Source organism: Acanthaster planci, linkage group LG04 (assembly GCF_054643075.1).
Source record: "Acanthaster planci isolate LZ-2023a linkage group LG04, COTS_SCS, whole genome shotgun sequence".
NCBI classification, from domain to species: Eukaryota; Metazoa; Echinodermata; class Asteroidea; order Valvatida; family Acanthasteridae; genus Acanthaster; species Acanthaster planci.
Genome location: NC_141780.1, coordinates 17,001,330 through 17,025,202, shown reverse-complemented (window position 1 = coordinate 17,025,202; position 23,873 = coordinate 17,001,330). Strand labels below are relative to the sequence as shown.

Sequence of the window (23,873 nt, the reverse complement as noted above, 5' to 3'; positions counted from 1 at the left end):
ATCTACCTCAATGATTTGTTTCTATTCGCTATTGGTAGTGGAAACCTGAAAATAATACCCTTCATGACCTGCGGCAGGTCAGACAAAACAGATTTCTTTTGCTTTGACCTTCTGACGGCCTAATTTGAAACGCCCCGTGGGATCTAGTCTCTACTTTTGAAACCTTGCCAAAGGCGTCACCAGAAATTTTCCTAAGGGGGAGAGGGCAAAGTACTTTTTGGGGGGAGGGGGCATTTAAGAAGGGAAAACACTTATCAGCAACGAATTGATAAGCAGTGACACGGGATAAATTTAACAAAAGCAAATTGGTGATTTCCAGCTTTTTTTTCATTTCTTTCTCAAACTTTCCCCTGTTCCCTGTTCATTTTTCGATGGGGTGCGGGACAAGCGCCCCCCACGACGGTCCACGGTCCATGGCGCTGAAACGTACTGTAGATGAGGTTTCCGGTGCGCGGTGTAGAAAAAGGGGAAATGATTCTCTTTCTCTGGGGAGACTCCTCCACAAAATAAATAAAGGAGCGTAAAACTATGCTGAATCCAACTTAGGGGGACTGAGTTATATGCCAGCGAGGGATTGTGTGTGTGTGGGGGGGGGATAGGGGGACGATGTTCATGATGCAGATGCATATATACATGTAATACACTCTTACAGAACCTTAAACTGCGTATTAATGGTTGTTTGTTCTCCCTTTATGAATGGCGTCGAATACATTTGTCATTTTTGTTGTTGGAAAATCCGACAAATTCTCAACAATTCTCCTATTTTTTTTCTCACCGCAAAAAGGGGGTGGTGGTGATTTAATAGCCCACCCCTAAAAGGTGTGTGTGGGTGCGCTTGTACATGGGTGTGTGTGGGGGTATATACCCTCCATCCCGGGATTGACGCCCATGATTAGTACCCGTACCCCAGTTAAGGAATTTATGTGTTGAATTCAAAACGTCCCGGATGTTGTAACAAAATGACGTCATTTTCCAAGTCACGTGGCCATGGGTCTGCGTGACACGATCGTCGGTTGTGAGCGTATAAGATAGGGAAATGCCGCTCATTTTGAAGAGAATTTCAGGACACATGGTTACATAATAATCATTCAGACGCATATTCAAGGTATGCTAAAGTTATCACTGTCTATACTGAAGATTTGTTTGGAGAATTTACAGGTGATGGTTCGCGATTTCACGCTGAAATCAGTGGGGTGCGGCACCACATCATCTACATGTAGGCCCACGTGCTAAGACGGCCACTGCCCGACCGTGTGATTGAGCGTTCCACGGTCGGCAATGGTTGGACGTGCCTGATAGTGGTGCCTCATGGTTGTTGTGATTTACTAGTCTAGGACAAAGTTGTTCTGGCTTCTGACTGTCGGTAAGCGGATTTTTTTTAAATTTCAGCATGTAGAAAAATTGCCAGAAGACAGCATTAGAGTTTATCATAACGTAGGCCTACGCCTGTTTGCCCGTTGGCAATGCCATCACATATATCATCAGAGATTGCCGTCAAAAATCCCTTTTGTTAGAACAAACTTCAATGTGCAAAGTTCTCCATAGGCCTTACAATATACAATCAAAGTTCCTACAAGAAATGCACCCGTATAGCTCAAGCTTTCCTTGCTGTCCATGGTTTGAAAAATAACACACAGATCAAAATTATGACAAATGCGTTGGCAGTACGTAGTGTATACTCTGTACATAATTATGTGGTATTCTTAACTTGTGGTCATTTGAAGTGTTGACCTTGCCATTGGGAAACAAATTGGTAATTTGTTGTAATAAGAGGCTCTTCTTTGGGGGAAGGGGAAAGAGTTCCCCGGGAGTTACACTCCTTGCCCACTCAGCTACGTAGCCAGGCCGGGGGGGGGGAGGGGCAAGAGATCTTACAGGGGTGGGGCCTGTGCCCCCTAACTACGCCAGTGGGTGCGATTGAAGTAAAAACAGTGCAACCATCCACGCATACTTATTTATATACCTTCACCGACTGTAGAAAAGTCCTGTTGTTTGTGCTTCATTCTGATATATCATTTTCTGTCTTTTGTTTGCCTTGTGTTTTCAAAACATTCCAGGAGCACAAAGCATTCAGAATGTTATCATTAGAATCATTGGCAGACTTTCAGAAGAAGTTCCTGTCCTGGATGTGTGGAGCTAATGCTTCTGAAACTGAAGTCCTGCGTGACAGGCTACTGGCAAACCCTGACCAATTCTCAGACTCCTTTCAGAAGCTTCTGTTGAACACTTGTCTGATTGACTCTGCAACTGCCATCCCCCATGCTCTTGCAATCATTTTCTTCCCCCTCGTGCTCATCGGCATCCGCTGCTGCGCCAATCTGAAAGGGGTCAACAAGACCAGATACCTCCTGAAGTATCCTGGCCATGACAGGAGATGGGTGTGCACATTTATCCTCATCGTCACTCTGATCGGCAGTGTGCTAGAAGGCTTGATAACCGAAGTCACGTTCCTCCACCATCCAGCCAAGCCGATCCAGCCTCATTTGTACCTCCCAGATGCTTGTGCGGTACTAGCTACAATCATGTCAATCTTGTATAACCACCAAATGGAAGTGTGGCAACGGCCTCGGATGGCCTGGCTGCTCGTTCTCTACTGGTTGGTAACCGTAGCCGCCAATGCACTCTATCTGCTACACCTCGCATATCTCCAGTTAGCCAGTTTGACCATTATAGCTTTTGATTTTACTGTCATCACCACAGCCCTGCATGTCTTCCTATTTCTGAATGAAGTCAATGTCATAAGGTTGAAGGTAAGTCAACAACTTTAAGCTCTATAAGATTAATTTGGATCACGCTTCACTGGGGAAAGCCTTCACTGAGACTGGTGCAATATAGTATGTTTTTCTCCAAAATTTTACAGCGTTAAACATCTTGTATTCTAACAGCATAATTAAAGTCCTTAATTTGTGCTGAATATGACAACTGTGTCAATTTCAGGACAGAGATTGATCTGTCAAATCAGACGCTGTGTGCATTTGGGAGGAAACAAGCAGAGGTATTTAAAAACTTGATGTGGTAAATGCATAACTTTGGTCAGTTCTATAAACTTGAATACAAAGTATCAACTCTGCCATCATTTGCTCTTTCAACCACAGATTCTTTTCTGCAAGTCACCAAGTGCCAGTCCCAAAGCACAGGAAAAGGATGCTCATCTCCCTTGTTCAGCCCTGCCCTCAGACCTCGTTGACCCTGAGATGCACTTTCTGGATGAGCACTGCAGTACACTCTCTCGCATCACTTTCTCCTGGCTGGGAGAACTCCTGAAGAAAGGTTTTCAGCGCCCCTTGGAGATGGAAGACCTCGGATCTCTGCCTGAGATTCATGGAGCACGATTCAACCACGAGAGATTCACCAAAGTGCTTGAGAAAGAAAGGGTGAGTTGATTTTTTAGGAGTTGATATTATTTTGAAAGTGAATGTTGACATGCTTGACAAACTTTGGGGCTAATTCCAGAAATTAGGGGTCCTTTTTTTATGTCCCTGTCACATCTGACATTATTTTGTAAGTTCAGAGCACATTTTCTAATTTCCTAGAGCAAAGAATAAATGCAAATTACCTGTCAAAAAATAGTAATAGTTTGAAATCAATTCTGGTGATATTTCCATGTCAAATAACAAAGGTAAGATGTACCAGAGGCACCTAAATGTCACACTTTTGGATCCCTAAAGTTCTGGAATTACCCTTGTATGAAGAGTAAGTACCAGTGAGTCGCCAAGAGGAATTCAGTGCTTGTAAGTCGTGGCAAGATTACAAATTTGCAAGTTTCATAACTGCAAGATTTAGTTGATGTTGTGGAGTTCCATTTTCTTTGAGAATAAATCTTTTTCAGTTGTGGTGATAAAGAGCTATTCAGTTTGTGTCTGTAGAGTTCCCTTATGTACCTGTTGATTTTGGTTAAATTTGGAGTAAAAATGTGGCTTTCTGAAAGCTTATCTTGAGGTCCTAAATTAGGTGACAATATCAAAATAGAATATTCGTCTTAAAACTATAGGCACAAAAAAATACATCTTGATCTGATAGTTTCAGAACATTATGTGACTGTTGTACAAAAGAATAATCCTGTTTCTTACAATTGTCTTATATGAACCCATTTAGACAAAGGCAGCGTGTACTGGCCGGGTTCTTCGGTTGTGGCGAGTGTGCATGCATGCTTACTGGAGGGACATCGTGACAACCGGAGGGATCAGACTGGTAGCCGAATTAGCTCGCTTCATCAATCCACTCTGCATTAGTGGCATTGTCTTATTCATTACCGAGAATGAGACCAAGAAGAGACAAGAGGTGCGCACAAAGCCCACCTTTCTCAAATTAGGTGATATCCAGTGGCATGCAGTTAGGGGTAGTGCAGGAACTGGGTACACTATTATGGGTACCGATGTACCCCCCAAAAAGACACCCAATCCCAAAATTCAAAGTAAAAATGGTGTGTGAAAAATGCATCCATATTGTCAAATTCCATCTCACTTAAAATTACTCACTCAAAACAGTCTTTGCACATAAATGTGAAATTTGCCTTAATGATCGGTGCGAGGATGGTGTTTATTTTATTATTTCCCTACAAAACAACTTTTAACACTTGTCTTTTTTTCATTTATGAGATGTTACTACTTTAAACCTGAACAGTCCACAGTCCTTGACCTGTTTGGAGGATTGTGGACTGTTAGGATTAAGTTTCAAAGGTGGTTATGGAGACCACAATTGGGAGCAGGTTCCTGACCTCGGCACCCAGTTACTAGGCTACTTTGCATGAACATGGGGTTAGAATCCAATTTTGAATAAAATGTACTTTTTTGTTTCATTTCCTCTTTATAATAAACAAGGAAATATATCAATTCACTTCTATTTTACCTCCTGCTTGAATCGTAGGAAGAGCCTCATTTTCTAACAGTACAAGAATACTTCTCCAATGGCTTTGTTCTGATTGGTCTGATGTTCATCGGCACCATCATCCGCTCACTGTGCATGGCGACATACTGGCAGTGGACTGTTTTTCTGTCCCAGCATGCCTACAGTGCAGTGCAGGTAATGTTCACAGTCATATCGACAAGTTCTTCCACGCCTCATCAGTGGCCTGTTTGGGTTTTGAGTCCAGTAATAAGGCCAACTGGGGCAGTTCGTTCTAAGCTATTGTCCATTACTTTCATCCATAAATGAGTACTCTTCCCCAGTCACCACCCAAGGAAGGTAGGTAAGTACCATTTCGTAAATGTTGGTGCAGTGGCGTAACAGTAGGGGCCGGTGGGGGGGACATGTTTTCCCGGCTAGGGAATCCCTATTTGAAGCATATACAACCTATTTACAAGCCGTAGTTCATCAGCTTTTGTTACCTCACTTAAAAAAATATGTGCAACTCTGGATGTGGCCTAGAAGTTTATTTTGGTTACATGACTGTCCTGATGCTTTCAATTTATTCAAAATTGGCGGTGTACCCCCTGGGGGTGGGGGGCAATCAAGTGCCCTATGGCATATTTTTTGAATGGTGCATAACCTGAGACGGCGTTTTCCTCTGTATGAATGCCAAGTCCAGTCGCTTCAGCATGCTTCACAACCAACTTTGTTGCACTGACAATGTCAAATGCTTCTGTAACATAAGAGGATGACTTCTGCATACTGCAGCATGCAGCTTGGGAGACGTACACCTTTTGGCAACAGTTTTCTTTTAACTGTTATGTTCTGCTGGGCACCCTGCTCTATCTTATTGTCTGTTTTTATGTTTTGTATTAACTGTGTTGCGTTTAATGTGTGAAATCGAAGTGTAAATGGTGTCTGTGCATTATCTCTCGTTAAAGTAAACTGTTCTCACCGTGTTTTGTTTGTTACAGACTGTTGTGTATGAAAAATCTCTCCGCTTGAGGACTTCCTCCAATGGTGCTGGCTCAGTGAATGTTGGTCGGATCACCAACCACGTATCGGTTGATGCCAGTAACATATATTATTTTTTCATGTCAATGCACCAGGCCTGGATCATGCCTACACTGGTAAGTCCATGTAATTTTGGAAACCAAAGATATAGAAACTTGTGTTGTCTAATTTATGTTACAATGCCTCATGAATATCCATGAGTGAGAGCCGAATTCGCACTGGTCTCTTTGCAATTACATTCAGTGGTAATTTTAGCCATATACCAGACATGCAACAAGGATCTAGGCACAATTTAAATGTGCACGTGTAGTACTCATGAAGTGTTAACCAGGAACAATTGGTTGAGTGGGATCTAGATTGTCAACTTCCTGTGCCAAACCTGCCAATCTTGCCCTGGTTCATGCTTGTGAAGGGAGCACACAGGTGCACATTATGAATTTACAACCGAATGTACACAAAGCAACAACTTTATTATTGGAGTAAAGTATCTCGGCATGAGCGCTTTTAGGAATTGACTGTGCAGTGTACCCACATGTATCCTTTGTCATAACTGAGATTCCCCATAAAGCTTTGCATTTTTCATGGAATATCGCTCTTAGAAAGTCATAGACACTGCAAACAAATGTCTAATATTACACATAAAGCTGGTTTTGCAACTTCTGTTTCTCACAGGGAATACTGACCATGATTCTCCTGTTCATGGAGATAGGGGCCTCAGCACTGCTGTGCGCAGTGCTCCTGGCCGTGACTCTCTTCGTTCATTTGAGGATAGCCTGCCTGACTGCGCAGATACAAAAGAGGGTCATGGTAAGAATGGAATGCTGTTTGGGAACCGAGGAGATTAATTGGAAATTTGGGGAATGCCTGCCGGGTTTGTGGAGTGTTGTGGCCTTGTCTGTAACACTAAACTCGGAATCTGTTCAAGTTAAATCTTTGGGATTCTGGCAAGATACTTTGTCGCTGCTCGCTTGTAGGTTGGCATCTGTCAGGGCAGAAATATCTATCTATATATCTGTTTAATTTACCAGGGTGTTGCTATCAGTTATCTGAGAACAGTTCTCCCGAAGGGGTCCTGGAAAGATGTTTCAGTTATGGAAGTGTGTTAGAAACTTTCATTTTTTACCCCAAGGACTTTGGCCCCTGCGGTGAAACTTGAAAATTCTGAGGCTAAATTGATTCATGTGTATTTCCTGTCATGGAAGCTTTTTTCAGACGAGCGTCTTAAGAAATGCAACGAGATGTTCCAGGGGATCAAACTGCTCAAACTCTATGGCTGGGAGAAACTCCACTGTCGGTCGGTCAACAAGGTCAGGACCAGGGAATTGTGGGAAATACTCAAGATCAACATCCTACTCGCTACGTCAGGTACAGAGATCCAAGTTTGTTAACTTTTGAGTATAATATCCACATCATACCATGGACTCTCTCTTCGGATCCTTAACAAATTTCAGGCTCTGTCTCATTGACATGCAACTGGTCTAAGGTTGGAGCAAGTGCCCTGTGTCAGGCTAGCTTTAGTGAAAACCTGATCTCAATCAAAAATTGAGAAATTTACATTATTCCCATTTTTCATGTTTGCGCCTCTGTCACTTTCTTTAGCACTTGTTGCAAGTTTTTGGGCACCTGTTTGTTTTTCTGAACTATCACCCATACCATTCATCCAATTACAGTTTGCTGAGCAACCGACACCTGTGTTTTTGGAACAATAGTATTATATTGATTGGTCTTTACCCTTCTTACGTAACAGATCTCCTGACATATATTTTACCCCTCTTCGTTACTTTGACGGTAAGTAATAAGTCATTTGTACAGAACATATTTTGGTTTTGTCACATATGCAGCCTGATTGCCAACTACTTGTACTTCCATTGTGTTCAACAATCAATGGCAGAGTAGAAGAAGTGACATGCACACGCTTGCACACACATGGGCTCTTAGATTGACGAACATTTTAAATCCTTCTTTGAAATTATTATTCAAAATTAAAAACTTGTAAGGCTTGTCGGAATCACATGGTTGTGGCTTGAAATTACATACAATTCATTAGAAGTGGCTGCAGCCACTGCCATATCTATAGACTCATGTAATTCAAGACTCGGCCATTTAATTCGAACACAGCCCTATAACCGTAGCCCATCTATCACATTATGATAAAAATTGCAAATGTTTGTTGGGCTGGGGCATTTTGGTGTTAGATTCCATTCTTTAGGTTTATTTTCTCAACAAACTTAAAAGTTGGACATCAAGTTGTATTCTCACAGCATGATGGCAATTTATGTTGGTCATTGTTTGCAGGCGTTTGGCTCATACACAATCTTGAGTGGGGAGCCCTTGACCCCCGATGTGACCTTTGCATCCTTTACCCTCTTCAATATCGCCATGACCGTTATCTCCAATTTCCCATTGGCGTTGGCATCCTACGTCAATGCTTTGATTAGTTCAAGGAGGTTGCAGGTCAGTATCAGAATGAGAAAATGTAATATTTGGACTGAACCAGTTTTTCTTAAACAATCGCTCATTTTTCTCCATCACAGATTGAAAGATAATGGCTTGGAGGTCACAAGATAATTTTCCCAGATTTTCACCACTCCAAAAGCCACTCAGTTTCACACTTCTGCAGAGCTCAAATTTCTTCTGACATGTTTGTTCTAATTTTTGCATTGTAATAAACCTGTAATTACTTCATTGACAAGTGTGGTCTTGCCAGTTCTTGAGTCCCCTTTGGCTGTCGTATATCAAAACTTCAAGATTTCTATTTTATATGTTTAATTTGCATATCACGTACATGGCTGGAATGATCCACTTTCAAAATAAGTTTTCTGGTAGACTTGTCAAAACATTGTGCACAAGAAGCATATTTGCAAGTTCTTGAAACTAGCTGTTTTCTTGTCCCAGGACTTTTTGTCCACTCCTGAAGTTGAGAAGAGATGTCAAGATGGATCAGATGATGATGCAAGAGCACCACTGTCTCCTGTGTATGAAGAATCAAATGTGAGTCATCACATCATCTTAGATATACAGAACATCTAATGCCTCAACTACTTGATTAACCTTTAGTCTTTTCCATTTCCTCCAAGAATAGTTGACTATATTGAAATTGAGTTTTCAAATGGTTTGTAAATACCTTGACAGTTTAATTGATATTTAACAAGAAACTTCAGTCATATGTTCAGTTTTCAGGGATCGCACCTGTCCAGAATCTGTCTTTAACCAAACCAATTTGGGAATGTTTGCTTTGTTTAAGTGAAAATGCCTAAAATATTTTTTGTTTGTGTTTTTTTAAAGCTCCGTACCTGAACTTTGAGAGAAAGATATCAAACAAATTGCAATTCCCCCTCGTATGTTGTTAAAAACAAGAAGATTCCAAAAATGTTAGCTTTCTTGGTTCTGGTGGATGGTCATCTCGCAAAATGACAAAAGCAAAGAGTATGCAAGATGAAAAAGTGTCACAAGAAATACCATATATACTACAGACTCTAAACTAGGGTTGTCCTGTGCATGGATGACATCGTTCTAGGGAACTATTTTTAAAACCCCTTGGCAGACATTTGAGGATGTGATCACCAAACGCAGCAGACGATTTCTGACCCGCAAGCGCCGCGAGAGTGACAGTGGTGAGCTGTTACCAGCCACACCCCCGCCCCTCCTGAAGGACAACACCCCCAGTTCCTCTCCATCCTCCACGTCTCCGAGTGAAGACAGTGATAACAGGAGGAATAACCTTGATGGGTTGCCCAGCAACGTGGCCGTCAAGGTAACAAGAAACATACTCTAATCTCAAACTTAATCCGACGTTGGCTGGAAATGTAATAATATGTAGCATTTGCCAAAGTGGAAAGCCTGCTTCATGTTGAAAGAACCAAGAGGTCCACTATTCCAGAGGCCAATCCACACCAGAATCTGAAGCTGCCAACCACCTCAATAAGATTCATCAGTAATAGGTTCACGGGACATGCTCCCATGGTCTCATGGCGATAAATTTATGCTGCTTCTTTTGATTTACAAAGCTGCTGCACTTTCTCACGTGGAGCATGGTCAAGGATAATTTTGATGCCTTAGAAAATATACTGTTACTGACTCTGCGTTGTCTTGCTGGTTTTCTCCCGCTGTAGATAGACAGTGGCAGTTTTTCCTGGGATTTTGACAGCAATGTGCCAGTTATCTCTGACATCAATGTTGAGATTCCGGCAGGTAAATATTTCAGATGTGTTGATTTCCGGAAGGACTTCGGGCAAACCAATTTCATTTCCGTTTGCTCAATTTTAAAGTTTACTTTGTTTTTGTTAATTCATATTGCTAATGCGGTACTGTGTGTGAAAGTTCAATTTTTCTATGAAGAATTTTGTTCACTTTTTTGTGTGTATTTCATATGCAAACATAAAAAGTCATTTAAAGTTGTTAATTGTGATTGTAGCTATAATTTCAGAAACATACTTATTATTTCAGCGGAATGAGTGCCAAAGATGATAAGTGTAGAGTATACGTGTACAACTAATCTTTATTGATATGTTTGTTGACAGGAAAGTTGACAGTGATCATCGGCCCTCTAGGAGGTGGGAAGTCCTCTCTTGGCCAAGCCATCTTGGGAGAAATGAGGACGCTATCTGGAAGTGTCAAATTCAGAAAGTGAGGACATTTCTGTCTCTATTAAAAATTAAATTGCAATTGAAGTTAAATCTCGAGGCCTTTAACAGCTGTCATGCTGTTCTGAGTGATGAGGGTTTCAAAGTGAAAATGTGTATGAAAATGGAATGTTTTACAAAAATTCATTCTTGTGTCCCAAAAAATTGAAAATGTTGATAGTCTGCAGCCCTTAATTCCAGGCATTTCAGTTCTGCAGACTGATTTCTGTTTTCATTCTAGAAAGAAGAATACCATCGCCTTTGCTGCCCAAAGACCCTGGCTTATCAATGGCTCACTGCGGGATAACATTTTGTTTGGTCAACCCTACCATGCCAAGAGGTAAATGGATATTGCTTCTGTCAAAATACAGTATCAGTGTAGTCTGTACTTCATACGCACAGATGTTAGACATTTCTACCCAGTGGTGCAACTTGGGTGAAATTTCCAAGGGTGCATGATGGGATGTATAGCATTTTTTCAAGGGGGCTCTGAAAGTGAGTAAACAGTGGCTTGTATGTTGTGAAATTTTCAGGGAAGGGGGATATTGAGGGGGCACAGACTTCAGGGCATGTGCCCCATTGTAGTTAATTCACTGTGTCTGTGTCATAAAGTTGGTCACGTTAGAGCAACAAGGTCGTATCTCATGTACAAAACAACTGATTTTTACGACCTTGTTGCACCGACAGGACAGGTTAATGTTAGCTCAGTTTTTCTGCTACCATTGATATCCCTTTCTGCTAAACATTCATAAGTGCCATGAAATTGGGCGCAGTGCTTAACATTATTTTCTGCAAAAATTAAGATTCCTCTTTAAAAAGTCTGTCTCATCATTATTCTAAATTGCTACTTTCCTGCATGTTAGAGACCTTCCCAATGCCTAATACAGTCTGTTACCCTGTTTCTTCTCTAGGTATCAGAAGGTTATCAAGGCCTGTGCCCTGCAGGCAGACATTGAGATCCTCCCAGCAGGGGACCTGACCGAGATTGGTGAGAAGGGACTCAACTTGAGCGGTGGACAGAAGCAGCGAGTCAGTATCGCCAGGGCCATTTACTCGGAGCGCAGCATTGCGGTCATGGTGAGTATAGTCACGAAATGATTTTGACCCTCATGGCTACTCAACAAGAAAATAATAAGGGTGTATTTTTGAGGGGTTTTAAAAAAACCATGAAAAGTGCTCTCAGAAATTGTAGTACTTCTGATGTGCTGAGTTACCCAGAAATCTACTCGCCCTGAGAACAACACAAGTACCATTCTGAGTTCTATGAAGTATGCATCAACACCTTGTTAAGCACTTAAAAGGTGCTGGTGGATGAGCAAATTTTTATTTTGATAGGATGATGTTCTGTCGGCTCTTGACATGCGCATCAGCGCCCAAGTGTTTGAGGAAGGCATCGTGAGAATGATGCGGAGATCTCGTCAGACGGTCATTCTCATTACACATCATCTGCAGTGCCTGCAGAAAGCCGATCACGTAAGAGCAACAAATGAAAACTAACAGTTTATCCAGTTATTCCTGCTCTGCTTTGAATGTAATTCACAGTCATCTCTGGTCTCTAGGCTGGTAGCTCATTGCTCAGTTTCCTTGATGTCGTTTTTCAGGCATCCTGGCAAAATGAGACAACGCCGGGAATAGGCTTAAGCATGTTAAGTGGAGAAAAATTGGAAGAAAGTGAATATGGGATTTCTTTCCCAGTTGTCAGATTTATTGAAGATTGTAGTCTTGGATGTGTGTACCACACATTTTGAAGAAATTGCAGAAATACATTGCGTGCAACTGTTTCTGAGGAAAACAATTTGTATCATTAAAAGTCATGAATATGAAACTTAAATTTAAATGCCTCGTTATCAGTATTTTATTAATGGCATGTCACTAACTGCATAATTTAAACAGCCATAAAAAGTGGCGTGGCTGATTGGAGTGCAACAGAGAATGTTGTAGTGCAGATTTCATTGTCTTTCCTTGTCGTAGCACACCCCCAGTTTGTCCACTCCTCTTCCAGAGATTCTCACGCTTTCTCAAACAGCAGTGTATTACTTTTGTCAGATTTTTAATCAACTGGAATAAATGTAAGGAAAAAATCATGATAACACCGAACGCTCTATCTTGCTCATAAAAGGCGCCCTAGCAGGGGCAAGTTTGATAAGTGACAAATTGTCAGCCAATGGTCAGTTTTGACCGGCAACCTATGCATGGAATATATACTGGATATCGGGCAAAATTGACAAATGGCTAACAAAATGTTGCTAATTGAACTTGCCCTCAGGACGGTAATGAGAGGAACATGACTTTTCTCATAGATCATAGTGATGAAGGACGGTAAGATCAGCAGGCAGGGGTCCAGGCAGGAGATTGCCCGCCTGGACCCCGAGCTTTACTGCCGCTGGAAGAGGGCCGTACATCTGGTCAGTGAGTCCGAGACGGAGTCGGAGGTGGAATCAGAGACGATGAGAGAGGAGAGGCAGAACCTGCTCAAGCAGGTCTCCATGCAGATGATGGAGGGGGAAGACAGGAGGAAGCCAGGTCAGAGGATGAAGATATACTCACTCATTAATGATGCAGGTGGTGATACAAGAACCAATCCTGCAATAAGTCCATCACCAGTCTCGGATCAGGTTACAAGATTTTCTCAGATCAAGTCACAAAATACTGTCTAATAAAATCATAAGATATTCGCTGATAAGGTCTTAAGATATTCTCTGATCAAGTCATAAGATTTTCGCAGATCAAGTTACAAGATATTCAGTGGATAATTGTGACAAAGGCATGCTGTTGTCATAGTTTATGCTTTTACTTGACACCAGACTTGTTTCTGACTTGTGTAGTTGAACTTGAAAGACTCAAGTGCAACACTTAGGGAAAGTGCAACCATTTAACTCTGAAAATGTCTTTGTATGTGGATCCACAATAATGTGTATGAAAAGTTATTTCTGCATGGACTTTGAGGCATTCCTGCTGATTTTATTCCTGATTGGAATTCAGCGGATTTATAATTTGTAGTTTTGTCCTCGGGCCATAAGACGCTTATCACAGTTGCCTGCCGTTGTATAGACTGGGCTAATGTGTTCAAAATGTATAGTGAAAGAGTTTTAATAAGTGCCAATGGGACGATGACAAATAACTAATGGAGTATTTATGTTTATGGCATTAAGCAAGACAGATGCTAGCGCTGTTCCCAGGCTTGTAATGCTTTTATCGGCACTCTTCAGTCAGCATAAATTATATTGGTTGCAATTAATCATTCAATTGGTGACTTGAGATGAAAATCAAGTGTATGAAATGGAGAATGAGAGTAACCGATTCTTGGAAAACAGTAAGCACCTCACACTTGTTGTTAGTTTATTGTAAACAATCATGCCCTCGTTACTAATACACAACTTAACCCTAAGACTCCCACATCCTCCAATTTCAATACGATTTTACATACACCCTAGGGGGTTAGGGTTAAGTATAGCCCTTACGTACACACGTTTAAACGCATGTGCTTAAAGTTCTGGGGTTGTTCATAAAAGTCACTTCCATTAGGCCATCCTATTTCAAACTCTTTTTTCCTGAATGAGATGCCTTCAATCTTAGCACTAAAAGGTGTTTATTTGCTTTCGTCAAGGAGCCAAAGATGGGTCTCTAACCCAAGCGGAAGACCGTGAGATTGGCCCAGTGTCTTACAAGGTGTACCTGTACTACCTGCGAGCAATGGGACTCAGAGCTATGGCTCTGATCGTAGCAACATACCTGATGAGAGAGTCACTTAAAATGAGCGGCAACTTCTGGCTGTCCAGCTGGTCAATGGCTGGCTTGCAGGCCAAGGAGACTGGTCTGGAGGTGAGCTGCTTTGCCAACATACACTGACCTTCTCAAATGTTCCTGCGTCTGAAATCCTTGGCATACCTTGGAAGTGGCTGACTGCATATAGTAGGTTCAAGACGCATTGCTCTCCAAAGTGCCCAGAAGTTGTTGCCACAGAATGCCGACTTACTGTTTGACTCGTAAACATTACAGTCATTTTATTGATACATGAAGGAGCATGCAACTGAGGTGCGAACTCATTTGTTAGGTGGCATTCAGGGATTTTTTTGTAACAAAATGCAAGTGATAACTATATTTGTAGTCACACTATTCTGTTTCCTTACTTAATTCACTGTGGTTCACTGGCCTTTATGAGTTGACATTATTGACTATTTTCAATACAAGGTAGATTAACACAAAGCCTTTATTAATAAGCCTTTTGTGAATTTCTTTGGGCTTTTTGAATTCACGTGAACATAAATTTAAATTTCTCCCTGTTCCCTGTTGCTGTTCCTCGTGATTGCCGGGGGGCAAGCTTTTGCCTAGATACATAATGACACCTTGCACCAATACACTGTTTTCAATGGATAAGAAGGGCACAAAGGAGCCAGTCCATTCCAGAGATGGTGATCGCTATGCAAAAGCTTGCCCCGAATCACAAGGTATATATAGCAATGGTGTCTTTAATCTGGGGAATTTAAAATTATGTTTTATCTGCAGTCAGATAATACGGTGTACAAGATTCTATTCAGATTTAACTCACAAAAGGCTGATTAGTCTTTAATCTGGGGAATTTAAATTGTTTTATCTGCAGTCAGATAATACGGTATACCAGATTTTATTCAGATTTAACTCACAAAAGGCTGATTAGTCTTTAATCTGGGGAATTTAAATTGTTTTATCTGCAGTCAGATAATACGGTGTACCAGATTTTATTCAGATTTAACTCACAAAAGGCTTATTAGTACCCCATGTGACCCGTCTGCATTGTACTTTGACTTTATGGAGCAGCAAATGTTCTGGCAATGCGGCTGTTCAGCTAAAAGAAACAAAGGTAAACTTTTGGCTGGAGGTTGCTGAAAGAGAATTTGGTAGTTTGGTGTACTTGCAGCTTGTCTTTACCCCTTCATGTTTGCTGAATGTCATGCTTCTGAGGGGCACTTAAACTGTACATGGGCCATATTTATAGCCACAATTTGTGTTCAAATTTAACAGGTTTTTTTTGTGTAAAAGAATGATTGACTCTGAGAAAACTCTGCCTTTTGTTTCAGGCGGAGTCGGTGACCCTTCCCTACCTGCTAGGCTACACGGTCATCGTCATTGGTTGTATCTTGGCAGCCAGCGTGGCCAATGCGAGCCTCGTCTATGCCATTGTGGTGGCTGCTAAACATCTCCATGCTGGCATGCTGAACAACATTACCAAGGCACCGATGAGGTCAGTTTGTTGATGAGTTTGTTCAAGTCACTGGTCAAATTTGTCAGAAATCACAGATTGACCTTTATAGATATTGAGAGAGCTCTGTTGCCTAATTGCCGGGATTGGCTGATACTCCCTTAAACAATGAGAAGCATGTTCAAAGTGGCAAGTGCTGACATGGTTTTGCGTATATGTTGATCATTTTATAGATGGATTCAACAAATACCTGCTGATCGATCAATCAATTGGTCAAAGCATCTCGGTTACCGGAGACGTTGCTCTGATAGTGTGGAGAAGGCTATGTGTATTTGCCAGTGATGCTCACCAAATCTATACGCTTTTTTCTTGTGTTAAATACAGTTTGCTTATATGAACATTTTGTTTCTGTCTACCATATAAGAAATAAATTGTGACTGAATTTCTGAGTTGTTTTCGTAGATTCTTTGATACCACACCGGTGGGCAGAATCCTGAACAGGTTTTCCTGTGACACTGCCGTCATTGATAGGGTGAGATTTGTACATTCCAAATTTACAAGCCGGATTTCTTTTTCATAAAATAACCAGCATCAGCTTTGTAAATCATAACAATTCCTGTATCCATTGAGGGAAAACAGTGCACCTTGTACCGTGTAAGTGGTTGTAAAATTGCACAGTCAGCCATGCATCTGCCCAGGAATTAGAATCATTTCTATTTTGGAATAATTTGCTTCATTATACTTTTTAAGTTGACTTTAAGACGTCGACTGCAGATGTAAAGACTTTGTCAAATTTGCCATTGTCATGCAATTTGTGTCTGCTGCAAGTTTACTACAACCATACCTTGTCAACCTCCCTCAGGACGTCATAGAGACAGCCGACAACGTTCTCTTCTATCTTTTGTCCTGCATTGCGGCTTTCCTCATCAACATCATCGTCATGCCCCTGTTTGCTGTTGCCTTCTTACCCGTCTTGCTGGGCTACCTTGGGTTGCAGAAATACTTCATCGCAAGTGCAAGGTCTGTACTTGCGAGAATTATCTTTTGCAATCAACCTGGTTTTTTTAATTGTTCTGAAGAAAGAATTCTGTTGACCAATCATGACACGAAAACAGAGAGAATTTACATTGAATGTGTTTTGAAACGTTTGAGTGCTTCCGTTTGAAACAAGTCAGTTCCTAACAGAGGATGAAGAGTGAAAAGGAGTGCATCTTTTGAACAGGTTGCAACTGTTCAGCCAAGATGGCTAAATGGGAAAATTTAGTTCATACAACTTTGGCAAATCTTGTCAGTTTTGAGGAGGTTCAGTCATTTTCATGTCATCTTTCCTCCCCCAGAGAGCTGAAACGTCTACAGAATATCTCCAAATCTCCCATTGTGGCTCATTTCACTGAGTCATTTGATGGACTTTCCACCATTAGGGCTTACAGGTCAGACTTTTATCAAATAATCATTGTATTGTTCAGTCTCATGTTCACATCTAACAAAAAGACTGGCCAATAGAGGTTGTGCATTACTAACATCTCCATGGTGTCTCAAAGAGGCTGTTTTTTGTTACATTTAAATGCAAGTGCACAAAAGGTTTACTCGAGCCTATCCCAGTGATACAAAACTCTTGCCCTCTGAGGATGTGTTAACGCATAACCTTTGATTAGTTGATCATCTTAAATGTACAGTCATCATGACGAATCAAGACTAAGATCATATCTTCTAACTTTCGGAGTTTTGTCACAGCCATTAATTAATTGTGCATGAAAAAGACAGTGCTAAATATTTTACTCCTGAATTTTGAATAAGGGAACAGTGTGTGCATAAATATATAATCATGTGTTAATTGTAAGTTGTGCTCTTTACAATTATCTTCCAGCAAACTTGAATTCTCTATTCTGATTGGTCGATCCGTGGCAACAAACAGTGTGACATAGCAGTGTATTGCACGATTCATGTCAAACCCCGTGTAATGCTCTACTTTAACTAAATGCAATGCGCTATATTTACGCTAAAAGCAAAACACACAACTGCAAAATTTACTGTAAACTCAAAGCTGGCGCAAAGTGCATGCATAGAGACAAACAGAATTGGTATTTGTATGCAAACTATGCAGACGAGTGAATAATCAATGTATTTTTTGTGTGATCAGGGCTGAGAAGCGCTTCTTGGATATAGTCCAGCAAAGAGTGACAATCAATGCTACGGCATTCACCTACCTATGGTGTACCTATCGCTGGGTTAGAGTCAGAATGGTAAAGAGGATTTCTGCCAAGCTATATTTCATAGTCCTTATATGTGCTATTTTGTTTGCCAAGCCTGTCAACATATCTGTCGTAGAGGAGTAGACATTTCACATTGGACCGTTAAATATAGAGGCCAGATCGATCCACACACAGGGTCATTTTTAAGGGATGAACAATGACAGACGAATGGCTTTTGTCATAAATCACTTGAATAGCATGTGTCTTGAGACTAGATGAGCTATATATGTCAGACCTTGCAGACTGGAATTGACTTCGATTTCCTGAAAATGCACACCTTTGGCTGATAGAACACATGTTGGCTAGTATTTATGTTTTCAAAATGCTTTTATGGAATATGGAACCTCCTCCCCCATTTTCGGTGTCATTTCAGGACATGCTTGGATCACTGTTGGTGTTGTTTGTAAGTGTTGGTACCATGTGCGGTGCAATATACAGCAATCTAGATGCCAGCTTGGCTGCTTTGGCTATTACATACATCCTGCGGGTAAGTCAGAGAGTGATTCCTAGCTCCCACAATCTGCAAGATGGCAGACACAGGTCAAATGCTCAATCCTTCCACTTTCCTATCATGACTATACCATGTTGTTATCTCTGGTGTTATTTATAATGTCGTACACCAGTTGTTTACCTTTGATTTTAAACATCAACTGTTGTTGATTGTGGAACGTCAAACCCTTTATTATTAGATTTGAGGTAGGCGGTAAACAAGACGTTGCAGGGTTGAATCGTACCTACCGATCGAGTAAAGCTCACAAGATTTTCCCAGCTCCCCGAAAATGCAGCATTTAATAAATTGGACATTTCATTGAGGCAAAACCAACCGTGTGACTGCTAGTTTTCCCTTGGTAATATTTTACTGAGAATCAGCATTTTACCTTTCCCGTATTTCAAAAGATACGTTGGAGAATTCCTTTTCTCCAAAAGGGCGCTACCGCAATGTTGATAGCCCATGATGTATACTGACCTTGCTTGTTACCAGGTATCAAGCCAGGTGAACTGGTTGGTGCGTTACACCACAGACTGCGAAATTCAGATGAATTCAGTTGAGCGGGTTAAGCACTATAGCAGCTTGGCCAATGAGCTGTACGACGGAACGGACCCTCCGGCCGACTGGCCAGATCAGGGGCGGGTGACGTTCAGCAACGTGTCACTGCGATACGCCAAGGAGCTGCAGGCAGTGGTGGAGGGGGTGAATGTGGAATTACGCCCCGGCGAGAAGGTGCCAGCCATTAAACCTATAAAATTGTGCCAGAATATACACTGCCTTGAGGCTGTGACTTCAATTTTCACCATTAGCCTGCTTATAGATATGTAGCCATTGACAGAAATGCCCATTTCGGACATGGCTTAACTCCTGATGAAACCTCCATCCATTCCCGTGTTGAGCTTGACTTTTTTTAAGCCCCTGGCTGTATTCCTATGACTTGCCTATGACACATAATAACCTTATGGCTAGTAGATGTGATCATTGCATGCATTGCCTGCCATAGTCAAGCATGAGTTTAAAGGTGACCTTAGGAAAGTTTTTAATTCTTTGGGGCTTGAAGAATCCTATTTTTAAGTACAAAGAATGTCTCATTACTGTGTGTTTACACAATTAGGGAGAAGTTTCTCACCAAGAATAAGGTTAAATGTTTTGCTATTTGTGAGCCTAGTCAAAGAGAGTTTCATTCCATTGGCTGTAGTCCAACTGTGTGATAAGTTTTGGTCTTACAGTCTAAGTTCAGGTATTTTAGATTCATATTCGTATATTTAATGATTTATATGTTGCTTGGGTGATGCTTGCTATTAGGTTGCTCTGTGCGGCCAGACTGGAAGTGGAAAAACATCCCTAGCATTGTCTCTCTTCAGAATATTGGATATTTGTCAAGGTATGGATCACCCCCTTTCCATAACCACTCCCCTTTTACATTGACCATCACTTCCTAAGCCTAAAACTAGGCTTCCTAGGAAATTACCCTCAGAATTTGCCTCAAGCTAATTGATTGTCATTGTTTGAACTTCAAATGTTTGCAAGCCGCCATTTATCATTGTCTATTAGTCGTTGATGTTACTGTCACGACTTATCTCAAAATTTTTATCCGAGAATTTGCCAGTCACTGAGAGTATACGTATAGTCTTGTGGAACTCTGTCCATCCCAGGTCATATATTCATCGATGGTGTAGATATCACCACAGTGCCGGTGGAGGTTCTACGCCGAGCTCTGTCAATCATACCCCAAGATCCTGAACTCTTCACAGGCACCATCAGGTGAGGCAAGATTTTCACACTTCATGCAAATTAATTTCATTTTTCTTCAGCAGAAAAAAACATGCAGAGTTAAGTGTGTGCTGTCTTCCATAACAGTCTCTTTGTGAATGTCTGCAGTTGTCGAAATCTTTACGATTTCCAGGAAGAAAATATTTTTAGCTGGCAATATCTGCTAATGAGAAAATGCAACAGAGGAGATGGCTGGCTTATTTTCATCTCTCTTCATCTAGTTCTGCAAAGTGTGTCTGCATTCTTTTCATTTTGTTTCTACCCAGGAGAAACTTGGACCCGGAAAGGCAGTGCACAGACATCGAGCTGTGGGACTCCTTGGAGATTGCTCAACTCAAACAAGTGGTGTCCAGTCTGCCAAAAGGCTTAGGTGAGGAGGCATGCGTTGTTCCATTTCCACTTTTCTCTAAAGTGTAGACTTTGTTGTAAGTTGATGGAAAAGATGCATGGTTTGGGTGAAATATAAAGGCTCGCACAGAGATTAAGTTGAGGAAATGAGTCTGGCTGGAGCAAGCTCGCTTGTTTCTTGCCTCTTCTACCCTCTTGACTGGTTGTGAATATTAGTCTTTAGCGTGTTGCCCTGTCAAATACAGTTTAGTTCATGTACTCCAGTTTTGTTCTGGTCAACACTAACAATGTATCATTTTGTCGCTCTTTTTCATCCAGATTCTGAGGTGGTAGGGGGAGGTGAGAATTTCAGTGGTGGGGAACGTCAGCTGTTCTGCTTGGCCCGTGCTTTTTTGAGAAAATCTCGCATCCTGGTCATGGATGAGGCCACGGCTTCCATGGACATTGACACAGTAAGGGGGCTCTTGGTGAATGTCGGATCTGCTGATCAAGTTCGATCTTGCTGATATGTCATACGAAATTTGGTCTTCTATAAATTCTGGTCTCTTTTTCCTTCTTTGGAGTTCTAGCCTTGCGTGTCTTTGTCCGTTGTCATTTTTTGTGCCGAGTCATGTGGAATACATATACTCAAGATGAAATATTTCTCCTCGAAGAAATTAAATTAAAATTAACTCCCAAAGTGATGATCATTCAATTATAATTCTGACAAAAGATACATCCCCTATGCCATACAGGAGCACAAAATATAAATGGTCTTTGCAAAGTGGGTAAAAGTGGTAACTGTGTTTTAGCGCGAGGATCTGGCATACATTACTCACTGGAGCAGATTACGCTTTCTTTCAGAGCATTGGCAAAATGAAAAACATAGCAGTCAACAGTTCTCCGAACAGATGTAAGAAATACTTCTGTGAATTGTTCATGTAACCGATTGAATTCAGGATCTCTAGCCTACGGATGAAGTCAGTATAGAACACTTGTGGAATACCCACCAAATTGAGACATTTCTACTGCACCCTTAGCCAAGAGAGACGACTAAAAATCCCTGTTCCCTACAGGGTTACGTAGTAGCAGAAGTTAACCCTAACCCCCCTCAGTCCTCCAACAGGTGAAGGATTGAGGAGGGTTAGGGTTAATGACTTCAAAAGTACCTCAGCTTAGTCATTCTCAGGAATCTTTCCCATTTGGTAATTGTTACTTTTTCCCCCCAGGACAAGATTTTGCAGGAAGTGGTAGCAACTACCTTTGCCGATCGCACCATCTTAACCATTGCTGTACGTCATTGCTCCTTAACGAAATTATTTCAAATTGTATTGCTCGATAATAGCCTTTTATGTATTTGTTGCTTTTTTTTGCATATTTGTTATCAGTTGTATCTTTCTACAGTTCTTTATAAAAACTGCTTTCGGGATTTAGTTGATAATGAAAATTCTCTTTCTGTTTCAGCATCGCATTTCCACCATTATGAACTTTGACACGGTCCTGGTTCTGAGTAACGGCAAGATCGTCGAGAATGACTCACCAATGAACTTAATAGGCAAAGAGGATAGTGTGTTTGCTTCATTGGCGAGAGGGAATGAGTAGTGAGTCGAGCACAGTGAGTTGGAACACTAGAGTGTTCTCATCGTTCTATTTTTGAGGAAAAAGGATCACAGTATTTAAATGCGACTTGAAGATAGATATTGTGCTTGAGTTTGTCACAAAGTAGTTTTGTTTTTGCCAGTGCGCAGTATAATATCCACGTTCAAAAATTCCTCTTCAATAACTATTCGTTTTTTTGTTTAACCAACACTTTCCTTTTTTTGCCAAATTTTTTTCCTCTGTACTTCAAAACAGACAAGATGATTTGAGACGGAAGCACGCAAGCTCATCCTTGGTCAGTGCTTGTGCAGCTCACAGCATGCGTATTGTTGTGTTTGAATGACCTCTGACATGCTTCTTTTGCGAGCTTGCACAGTTTGAATATTGAACAGGCTCAATCATCAGTTAGGATTGCTAGGTTGTGATCTGTTGGGAGAGGAGCTGGGTAAGAAGCTGAGAATTGATGTGAATGAAAAAAAATTTTGAATTTTGAAGGAGTTTTGAAGACTCAGAAAGCTGAGTTTTTTTTTTCCAGGAGCAGTAATTTAGCCATGTAGTAAAAATATCTCTGCTTCCAAACCATAAAAGTTTGGGCGGATTTCAAAAGGCAGAAATTGTATTTATTGGGATTTGATGATTGCCTTGATATGTTAAATATTTAAACTTGTTTTATTACAGCCGAGTAAAAGAAATGGCTATTGTTCATTTGAGGCAAATACTTTGTTATAAAGATCATAGAAATATATATGATCTACTTTTTCCGTGAGAAAAGCAGAAGTTTTATCTTGTTTTCATAAATTGATGCTTTGTGAAAATCTTGAGCTACCATTGAAATTTGAAACACAATGAATGTTACGTGGTAATCGAAGGAAAATCAAATCTGATTGTTTAGATTTATGTGGTAACTGTACTGTTCCTAGGGGTGTTTGTATGGAGGGCGGTAGAGTCAATAAATATTGAAGTTGTTGCCCCCCAAAAATCCAATTAGCATTCTATATGCAGCGCCCAAGGATGCGTCCCTTTGGTTTTTTGAAATGTTACATCTCATATTACAGCGGTCGTGGTCTTGATGTTTTTCGCTTGTACAGAACGTAGGGGCAACAAAGGAATCTTTGAACATAAGCAATTAGTTGTCCTTGTAAAGTGCAGAGGCGGGTGCATGCTCATGGCATCATACAACACTGGTTGATGCAATGGTTAATAGTGAGCGTGACATGCAGTTGTTGCTGTCACATGATCATTCTGGGCCAATGAGAAAACAGCATTCAAGACAGCTGACAAACCATTTTGGAAGATGTTTCATGCTATGCTGAATATATTTGCATGGCAGTTGTCGACTGTTTTCTTGCTATCTTCATCCATTTGTTTTGTATGATAAAAAGAAGTTCTGTAGGAATTTAGGCAGAGGGATTTTTTGTAGAGGTTGTTGACCGATGTAATGTTATATTGCATCATGAATGAAACATTCCGTCCATTGCCTCTTTGAATTTTTCGTATCACTGCACTCATGAACATTGTGCAGTTGAACTTCATAAATAGGAGCTCCTTTGGACTTTACAGATTACCTTAACGGGAACCTTGTGTTATCATGAATGCAAATAAACAAATGATTGGGACCTAAACATTTCCTTGCTTTAAGCAGAATCTTGTATTGGCAGTGCTCTTCGATGTACATGAACTGGTCGTAAAACATCATGAATGCTCTTTCTGATAAAATATCCCTGGTAAAGATGTTATAATCCAAGGGCCAAAAATTTGGGGCTTTCTCT

The 23,873-nt window shown here is 41.0% G+C and overlaps 1 protein-coding gene across 2 annotated transcripts; it reads left to right on the top strand.

Moving 5' to 3' along the window:
* Positions 1–979: 979 nt before the first annotated feature.
* LOC110974039 (ATP-binding cassette sub-family C member 8-like) lies at positions 980–23,726 on the top strand. Of its 2 annotated transcripts, XM_022225346.2 has the most exons (32): positions 980–1,363; positions 2,058–2,750; positions 3,096–3,374; positions 4,096–4,281; positions 4,867–5,022; positions 5,823–5,978; positions 6,535–6,669; positions 7,065–7,227; positions 7,610–7,650; positions 8,158–8,316; positions 8,758–8,853; positions 9,407–9,616; positions 9,975–10,053; positions 10,383–10,488; positions 10,726–10,824; positions 11,396–11,561; positions 11,820–11,957; positions 12,785–13,007; positions 14,092–14,306; positions 15,542–15,705; positions 16,126–16,195; positions 16,526–16,683; positions 17,001–17,093; positions 17,804–17,906; positions 18,289–18,402; positions 18,898–19,137; positions 19,711–19,789; positions 20,061–20,169; positions 20,445–20,548; positions 20,845–20,978; positions 21,735–21,797; positions 21,970–23,726. In XM_022225346.2, exons 2-32 carry the CDS (start codon positions 2,076–2,078, stop codon positions 22,105–22,107), a joined length of 4,851 nt encoding a protein of 1,616 aa, XP_022081038.2. In that variant the 5' UTR covers positions 980–1,363; positions 2,058–2,075; the 3' UTR covers positions 22,108–23,726. The 2 variants fall into 2 exon arrangements, with proteins under 2 accessions (XP_022081038.2, XP_022081039.2); XM_022225347.2 differs by lacking the exon at positions 21,735–21,797.
* Positions 23,727–23,873: the final 147 nt, after the last annotated feature.